The 8,570-nt window shown below is 56.8% G+C and overlaps 1 protein-coding gene across 14 annotated transcripts in view; it reads left to right on the top strand.

The window, feature by feature from the left end:
- Positions 1-8,225, top strand: part of LOC102380420 (signal transducer and activator of transcription 5B) — a 63,936-nt gene extending 55,711 nt beyond the window's left edge. For 9 of the 14 annotated variants that reach the window (XM_025207290.1, XM_025207283.1, XM_025207280.1 and 6 more), the window contains exons 9-20: positions 8-97; positions 488-667; positions 1,256-1,343; positions 1,430-1,552; positions 2,137-2,229; positions 2,618-2,824; positions 3,428-3,522; positions 3,628-3,758; positions 5,104-5,274; positions 5,604-5,655; positions 6,459-6,566; positions 7,018-7,156. In XM_025207290.1, coding sequence (XP_025063075.1) covers positions 8-97; positions 488-667; positions 1,256-1,343; positions 1,430-1,552; positions 2,137-2,229; positions 2,618-2,824; positions 3,428-3,522; positions 3,628-3,758; positions 5,104-5,274; positions 5,604-5,655; positions 6,459-6,566; positions 7,018-7,144 — 1,465 coding nt within the window. In that variant the 3' untranslated portion in view covers positions 7,145-7,156. Of the gene's footprint in view, positions 1-7; positions 98-487; positions 668-1,255; positions 1,344-1,429; positions 1,553-2,136; positions 2,230-2,617; positions 2,825-3,427; positions 3,523-3,627; positions 3,759-5,103; positions 5,275-5,603; positions 5,660-6,458; positions 6,567-7,017 lie in introns of those variants that run through there. The other 5 variants (XM_025207291.1, XM_025207281.1, XM_025207279.1 and 2 more) reach the window with 4 other exon arrangements.
- Positions 8,226-8,570: the final 345 nt, after the last annotated feature.

Raw genomic sequence — 8,570 nt, 5'->3', positions numbered from 1 at the left:
ACGGGTCCCAGCACCTGCCGATCCCGGGCCCTGTGGAGGAGATGCTGGGTGACCTCAACAGCACTATCACTGACATCATCTCTGCCCTGGTGACCAGGTAATGCGGGGAGGGGGGAGGGGCAGAGCCAGGTTGGTCCCTGACAGGCTCCTGGCCAGTCTCTCCCCACAGGGGCTGGGCAGGGAAGGCAGGGGGCACAGGCCAGGTCAGGACACAGTTGGGACTCATCATTCGGGCTCTGGGAACCCCCATCAGGCAGGATGTGGTCAGTGAGGAGCACCAGGCTGAGGAGTAGGGTGGGATTTGAGGGGAGTCTCAGTGAGTAGTGGTATTGGGGGCTTAGACGGGCCTGGGCAGCAGGTTTCTAGGAGGCTAGGAAAGGGGATTAGGGGCTGCAGACCCCACAGTGGGGGCTAGGTGAAGGCCTCCCCCTGCCATGGGTGAGCCCTGCCCTGGCACCGTGGCAGTGACGCCAGTGTCTTCCCCCAGCACCTTCATCATCGAGAAGCAGCCCCCCCAGGTGCTGAAGACACAGACCAAGTTTGCGGCCACGGTGCGGCTTCTGGTTGGGGGGAAGCTGAACGTGCACATGAACCCGCCCCAGGTTAAGGCCACCATCATCAGTGAGCAGCAAGCCAAAGCCCTGCTGAAGAATGAGAGCACCCGCAAGTAATGGCCCTCCCACGCACCCTGGGGGGGGCAGTGCCTGGGGGACACCAAGCAGGGGGCACTCTGCCTGCTGGCAAAGCCCCCTGGAGGTTGGGGATAGGAGAACTCTGGGGTGGGGAGCTGGGAAGAGCCTTTGTCGGGGGTTCCTTGCTTACAAGGCAGGCTGCCCCTCTTGAGAGCCCAGCACAGAGCATAAATGCCCTCACCCCTCTGGCCCCAGCACTGGGCATGCGTAAGGAATTGCCGAGCAGAGGGTGGGGCCATGTGAGTGTGCTCCTTCCTATACCACTGAGGATGGAGCCTGCCCCTTCCTCACTGCCCTGGCTGGGGGCCCATCTACAGGAGACCCCAGCTGGCACTCAGGGCCTGGCCCTGCCAGCAGGTGACACTGCACAGGACTGAGCCATTGCTCATTCTCTGTTCCTGTAGCTGGACTCCAGCCCCACAAGCTGGTTCTCTGTTCTTAGGGAGAGCTGAGCCACCCTCTCCCCTGCAGATTGGCTGTGGGAGTTGTGCTGGCTCCCTGCCTCCGGGTGGGCTGTGGTGGTAGCCAGCACCACCCCCTGAGCTGGTGCTTTCCCATTGCAGTGAGAGTAGCGGGGAGATCCTGAACAACTGTTGTGTGATGGAGTACCACCAGGCCACGGGCACACTGAGTGCACACTTCAGGAACATGGTGAGAGCCGGGCCCAGGGCACTGCCCCTGCCTCTGCTCCCCTTCTTATCCCACCCGCCTTTCATGCTCTTCCCTGCCTCCTCCAGTCCCTGAAGCGCATTAAGCGCTCAGACCGGCGTGGCGCTGAGTCGGTGACCGAGGAGAAGTTCACCATCCTCTTCGAGTCTCAGTTCAGTGTTGGTGGCAATGAACTGGTGTTCCAGGTCAAGGTAAAGCTGGCCCTGCACTGGTGGTGCCCCTGCTGCAGGGCCTGGCCTGGCAGAGAAGGCCTGGAGCCCTTTGGGGCAGGTGTTGGGGGACTGGGAGCCCTTTAGGGATCTGCACTGGGGTGGAGAACACTGGCTCTATAGCTGCTCACCATGCTCTGGCTGCAGCATGTCACTCATAGGGAGGAGGGCAGTCAAAGAGCAGAGGGGGTGATGTGGGCTGGGCTGGTTCCTGGAGATGGTGCTGGGGAGGGAGGTGACAGCTTCCAGTCACCAACCAGTGTGGCCACATTGGGGCCAGAAGCCTGTGGAGCCTGCAGCTTCCCTGTGGGGGGTGGGTGTTGGGTCCAGTTCAGAACATCCCAGCACAACACGGGGGGGAAGAGCTGCTGGCAGAGCACAGCTCAGTCCCACCCTGGCATCAGCTGAGTAGTCAAGGGGGTGGTGCTCCCTGGGGCTTCCTTGTTCCTGAGTTCTGGGAGGAGCCAGGGGCCCTGGTTCCTCCTGCAGCCCCAGGATATGCCTCTGCAGTGCCCAGCGCCCCCTTCCCATCTCCCCCCTGATCTGCATCCCTGCTGCTCCCACAGACGCTGTCTCTGCCTGTGGTGGTGATCGTGCATGGGAGCCAGGACAACAACGCCACAGCCACTGTGCTCTGGGATAACGCCTTCGCGGAGCCTGTGAGTAGGCAGTGCCCGCAGCATCAGAGGAGGGGTCAGATTTCCAAACCCTGCATAGGAGGGGTAGCTATCCTGTGCCCCTCCTCCCATATGACATGTGGGCCCTGGGTGTTCTGGACTGACCCTGGCCTCCCAAGCTAGCAGGGCTGATGGTCTGCTCCAGCCCGGTACTTCTCAAGCCCTGGTCTGACCCGTCCTGACTCTCACCCGTTCTGTACTGCATTGCTGCATCCCAGTCATGGACATGGCCCTGCCCTGGCCAGCAGCAGTGGGAGGGTAGGAGTATTGGGGGTAGGTCAGGATGATGGCTACAGAGCCCCTGGTGCCTGATGCCCATCCAGGAGGTGCCTGATGCAACCTGACTCCCAGTGGCACCATCTCTCTGCAGGGCCGGGTGCCGTTCGCTGTGCCCGACAAGGTGCTGTGGCCCCAGTTGTGTGAGGCACTTAACATGAAGTTCAAGGCTGAAGTTCAGAGCAACCGGGGGCTGACGAAGGAGAACCTAGTGTTCCTGGCCCAGAAGCTCTTCAACAGCACCAGCAACCACCTGGAGGACTACAATAGCATGACTGTGTCCTGGTCCCAGTTCAACAGGGTAAGCTGTGCTGGTTAGGACCTTGATGTGCCAGAAGGCGCCCAGTACTGGGCATGCAGGGTCTCGCCTTGATCTGAGCAAGGAGTGCTAATAGCCACACACATGTGCTGGATGGGGCACTGCAGTAATCAAGTGTCATCTCTTTTCAGCAGAGGTGAAATGTCCCTTTCCTTTTAAGGGAGCTGGAGCAGGGGACACCTGGCATGAAATGCTCCAGGATTCCTGTTTATTGCCCTTACAGTGGGCATTGCAGTCAGAAATCCCCATGGCAGCAGAGGCAGTTGCTTCTTACCACAATCCAGTGTGCAGCTGTTTGTAAAGATGCACAAAGTGAATGGTTGTGTGAGCCTCCCTTTCACCTGTAACCAAGGCTTACCTGCCCCTAGCAGGTCCATGCTGATGCAGGTGAGGATGTGAGCTGGCTGTCCTTATCTAGAGTGCCCTGCCGGTTCAGGAGTTTCCTGGTGGGCTTTGTCTCACTGTGGCTGAAGCTGGAATGGTGCGAAATGCAGCTGCCACTAAACAGGGAATCGGCTGGAGAGAGAAATGCTCATCTGTCTTGCTGGGGGGTTTTTATGAGATATTTTCTTTCAATTAAAACAGGAAAACCTGCCTGGACGGAATTACACCTTCTGGCAGTGGTTTGATGGGGTTATGGAGGTGCTGAAGAAGCATTTGAAGCCCCATTGGAACGATGGGTGAGCATTCTGCTTTCCAAGGTGGCTGGTACAGCCTGGCAGAGCCCATTTCCGAGGCACACTGCAGGCCCCAGCCCCTTACTGGTTCCCCTCTCTGCCTCCTAGGGCCATTCTGGGCTTTGTCAATAAGCAGCAAGCGCACGACCTGCTCATCAACAAGCCGGATGGGACCTTCCTGCTGCGATTCAGTGACTCGGAGATCGGCGGCATCACCATTGCTTGGAAGTTTGACTCCCATGAGTTTGCTCTCTGGAGGTCGTGGAGCCAGACACGTCCCTGATGTAACTCCCGCCTCCAAGGTTGGAGAGGGGAGAGCTCCTGCCTGGATACAGAGCAAACCCTCTCACTGGGCTGGCTGAGCCTGCCCTGCTCTATTCCTGTGCATCAGCGCTGACTCTCCCGGGTTTGATCAGAGCAGAGCAAGCCCCCTTGTGGACATCAGGGCTTTGTACTGCCTACAGCTTTTCCTGTCTCTGTAAGGAGACACGTTGCTTAGGCCAGTATCACACCCAACGTGAAGCGGGTAAGGCTGTTCTGTCCGAACCAGGCTCCCTTTCTGCCATGCCCTGTACCCAGGATGCCTGTATATGAGCTCAAAATGAGCAGCATGTCTGCTTTTCTTTGTAGTCTAATATGGGTTGCTTGAATTGCAGCATTCTTCACCTTTACAGTGATTCTTTCCTCATGTCTTAACCCCAGGGTGGTTCATTGGGTATGCATTGGCCAATGCAATTTCTATGCCAGTAAGTCTCTTATGTGGTATTTTGTTCATGAGAACTGGGCTTCAAGCAGGTTTAAATTAACAGAAAAATGTACTTCTCTATGATTTTGGGTAGGGCTGATCCTGACTCAGGCAGGGGGTTGGACTAGATGACCTCCGAGGTCCCCCCCGCCCAGTCCTATTTCCCCATGATTCAAAGCAGTCTCTTTTTAGCATCACTAGTGCCGCTCCACAGTAAACCTGAAAGAACTTCAAGACGACTCCTCGTTCAGGAAGGACAAGGGCAGGCTGATCTCAGTTTCCTTTTTCATTAGTGCTGATGGTGCTGGCCTGTGACGGGGTGCATGTTGCAAGGGGAGGTTTAAAGTCAAAGAGAGAGAAGCTCTTTTCATTAAGCTGATACTCAGGAAGACATCCTTGAGACAGATATTCACAGCAGTTTCGAACTTGCCTCAGCACCAGCAGAGTGGCCAGCTCTTGCGATCTTTGTCCTGAGAGCCTGCCTTGTTTGGTGCTGTTTTTAAAGCCCCAGCTCCTGGAGTCAGTTGATGGCATAGGGGCCTCAGCATATGGTTACACAAGCCAGGAAGCTGGTAGCTCTTGGGGGAGTGGGGAAAAGCCTGCTGATGGGACTCAGGTGCCACGTAGAAGCTGAGAGAGCTGGGTGTGAAGGAGGACTGCCTCTTAATTGCCCTGTAGGAGTCTCTGAATTTTTAAGCCAGTCTCTCGAACCTGCCTCGCGTGGTTTGAGCACAGGAGACGAGTGAGAGCATCCTGAGCCCTTCAGATGCCCCGTGGCACAGAGGAAACTTGGGAGTTCTGGTTTTCACTGTCCTGTTTCCCTCCCATTGCATTTCCAGCTGAAAGGATGTTTTGGAACCTGATGCCCTTCACAACCAGAGACTTCTCCATCCGCTCACTGGCTGACCGCCTGGGTGACCTCAGTTACCTCATCTACGTGTTCCCTGACCGGCCCAAGGACGAGGTCTTCTCCAAGTACTACACGCCGGTTCCCTGTGAGTCCACGCCAGGTAGCTCTGTCCCCCGTGGTTCAGTTTGCTTCCCTCACATTCTTTGGGTATGCCGGCTTGTGTGTGAGACTCGAGGAAGCTATGTTGCTTTGCGCCTGCGGGGGTTGGGTTCATTCTTGCTCTCCTGTTTTTCTCAGTGGCTTCCTGCTGTGTGGCATGGAAATGCCCCAGACTAACAGCCCTGGTAGGCACAAGGTGATGGTTATGGTAGGCACAGATTGCTGCTGCTGCTAGCCTGGGGATGCCACCACTCCCAGCTTGTGTTTGCAACGTGCTCTGGTATCTCCATGCCTCAGTGTTGCCTCCTCTCTCTCTCCCTTCACCTGTAGCTAAAGCTGTGGATGGATACGTGAAGCCACAGATCAAACAAGTGGTGCCAGAGTGAGTACATCTATCGGTGTCCCACAAGGCCCTTAGCAGATTTTCTTCTCCTGCCCCTTCCCTGATTTCTCCATGCTAAGCAAGTGCACTGATGTGCAGGCCTCAAGTCCGGTTCCCAGCCTCTAGCGTAGCTGGGGATTGAATGTTGCAGACCCAGCAGGGCTGTCCAAGAAGTGGGGTGCCCTGGGGGCTTAAGCTGGGGAGAACAGCCACCGAGGCAGCCAGCACTCCAGGTCTGCAGAGGCAGTGAGCAGCCCTACATGGTCAACCACACTACAGGAAGAGGTGATTCATGAAACACCCGCTGTATCTGGGTGGAGTCCGGCTTGGGCAGCAGAAATGAGAGGGCCCTACCGGGATGATTAAAACCGGGCCCAGTAACTATCTGGCCCTGTGGGGTGGGGTGAGTGAGTGAGCCGAATACTGGGTGGGCAGATGTGAACAGAATAAGCTCAAGGACAATACAGGTGCTGCTTGTGCCACCTCCTGCTGCAATTTCTGTCAGTTTGTGGTTGGAGGGGATAAAACCTCGTGACTTTGGCTATGTGCTCAGAACCTTGTTCCCAGGACAAACAGCACAGTTGTGACACAGGAACAGGACTCCAGTGGGTGTCCTTCCTAGACAGAGCCTGCCTGATAAACAACCCTGACAGCAGCACTGAGGTGGCAAAAAGGAGCCAGAACCAAAGCTGGCAAGACAGGAGCTGCTAGTCCAGCCAAGGCAGAGCTGCTGGGTCTGGGGCAGCTCCTGGTCAGGCCTTCCTGCAGTACCAAGTCCCCACATCACCTCTCATTTGTTCCAGGTTTGCCACCGCATCTGGGGACTCAACCCCTGGGTCAGCCACTTACATGGATCAAGCACCATCTCCTGCCGTGGGATCCCAGACCCATTACAACATGTACACACAGAAGTAAGTGCCACCACAGGCCAGCAGGAGGTGTGGGGTCAGGGCCTCCCTATGCCAGTGGGGCCTGGGGTACATAGGACTGGAAGGGGACTCCTGGACTATCGAATCCTGTCCCCATGTTCCCATGCCATAGTTAACCCAAGGTATCCCTACAATCACTACGTCAGACCTTCAGGCTCGGCTACCAAGCACAGTGCCCCAAACAGCCTGTGTATGAAATGGCACAAGTAAAAGTAGGGGAGACGAGGGCACTGCCACTGCTGTGACAGAAGATTTTAGGAACAAGACTATGCCTCGTAGGTACAGAGGAAGGCCTTAAAACACCTGTGGTGTGCTTGTCTGACCCAGGGGAGAAATTCCTCCCCGATTCCGAATTTGGCGATCAAGAGGGTGTTTAGCAGGAGAACGTCACTGCCTGTCTGACCCTGACTCTCGTGGCGTCTTCCTTTCCCAGCCCCGAGGCTGTGCTGGACCCTGAAGGGGACTTTGACCTGGACGACACGATGGACGTAGCAAGGCACGTGGAGGAGCTTCTACGGCGGCCAATGGACCATCAGTGGATCCCTCATGCCCAGTCGTGACCTGGGGACACCTCCCCCCACACCCTGTGACAGCCCCACCTGGCAGCCAGGGCCTTGGGGATGACACGGGGATGGAGCCCTCCTGAGAGCAGCCTTGTGTTCATGTCTGTGTGCCAGAGCCAGTGGTATGTGAGGGGTGGGGTGTCCTTTCCCAAGGGTTTGCTCTGAACCGTCTGCAGTGCCCCAGGGCTGCACGAGGCTCTCTGGTGTTTTATCCCCCTTGTACAAAAGGCAGTGGATTTGTCGCATGGTTTTCCTGTATGTTCCTTTGAGGCCCAGCTTTGGCTTTCTGCTTCTGCAAGCTCCTGCTCTCGTGGCTGTTCCCTAGTGCACCACGCGTGTCCTGGCATCCCACTGGCTCCCTCTGGAGTCTGGATCATTGCCTGTGCCCCAACAAGCCCCTTCAGATTTGGCAAGAGGGCTGAGGAGGGTGGAGCTCCTTATCCCGTTTTCTGTCACTGTTAGGTAGATCCAGATTCACCCTGGATCCCTAGCTGCTCTGTTCTGTGGGGGTGGGGGGGTGTGCAGGGGGTGTGGTGAGCATCAGGGTCCTGGATGGGGATGGGGAGCGTGGCAGTGGGTGAGTGCCTCAGAAGGCTACAGGTGACCTTTCTTGGGCATCTCACCCTGCCAAGGCAAGTCTGTGTCTAGAAGCTGCTCCCATGTTGGGGATGATCAGGGTGGCAGTGCCCTGCCAGGGGCTTTCTTGCCTGGGGGTCCTTGTCAAGTCTGTCTTTGGCATGAAAAGTTCACAAGGGATTTGTGCGCCTCTGTGTTCCTGCCCCTGTGGCACCCTTCCATCAACGTGTTGGGTGAACCATACTGCCCTGCCTCCTCTCAGGTTTGCTCGTTTAACCAGGAGTGAGAGGATTGGAAGGTTGTGTCGAAGAGGGGATCCCAGGCCTGAGGCCCAGGGTCAGGGAGGGAGGCTTGTCTTGGGGTGGGGATAGGATTTGGGAATGAAGCACCCTGCCCTTGAGAAACGTCTGCCCCTCCCGGACCCTTGGGAGACCACCTTTCCTTTCAACGTTATTTTTATACCGACAAGTAAATAAAGCACGGACTATTTTTTTAACACAAAGCTCTGGCTTTCACGCGTGTCTGTGGGAGGGTCTGGCTCCCTGCTCAGCCAGCTAACTCCTAGCAGGAAGGAGTGATTGGGAGCTCCCCACATTGTGCTGCATGTACTGCTGGACTCGGGCGGGGTGGAGCAGGGCAGCGGGGATCCTATCCCATATCCGGAGCTGTGCCAGGGGCTGGGTGAGGCTGCAGGCCCTCCTTGGCTTTGAAGGAAGCGCCTTGTTGGCGAGGTGAGTTTTTACCTTTGGCCAGGGAGCAGGAAGGCAGCTGGGCAGGAGAACGGAGAAGCTGTGAGCTTCCTCCCCATCCTTTGGAAAGGTCTCGCAGTAACCCCCAAATGATCCCT

Source organism: Alligator sinensis, unplaced genomic scaffold, assembly GCF_000455745.1.
Source record: "Alligator sinensis unplaced genomic scaffold, ASM45574v1 scaffold919_1, whole genome shotgun sequence".
Taxonomy (NCBI): domain Eukaryota; kingdom Metazoa; phylum Chordata; order Crocodylia; family Alligatoridae; genus Alligator; species Alligator sinensis.
The sequence above is the reverse complement of the archived record's forward strand: the minus strand, read 5'-3'. Positions and strand labels throughout refer to the sequence as shown.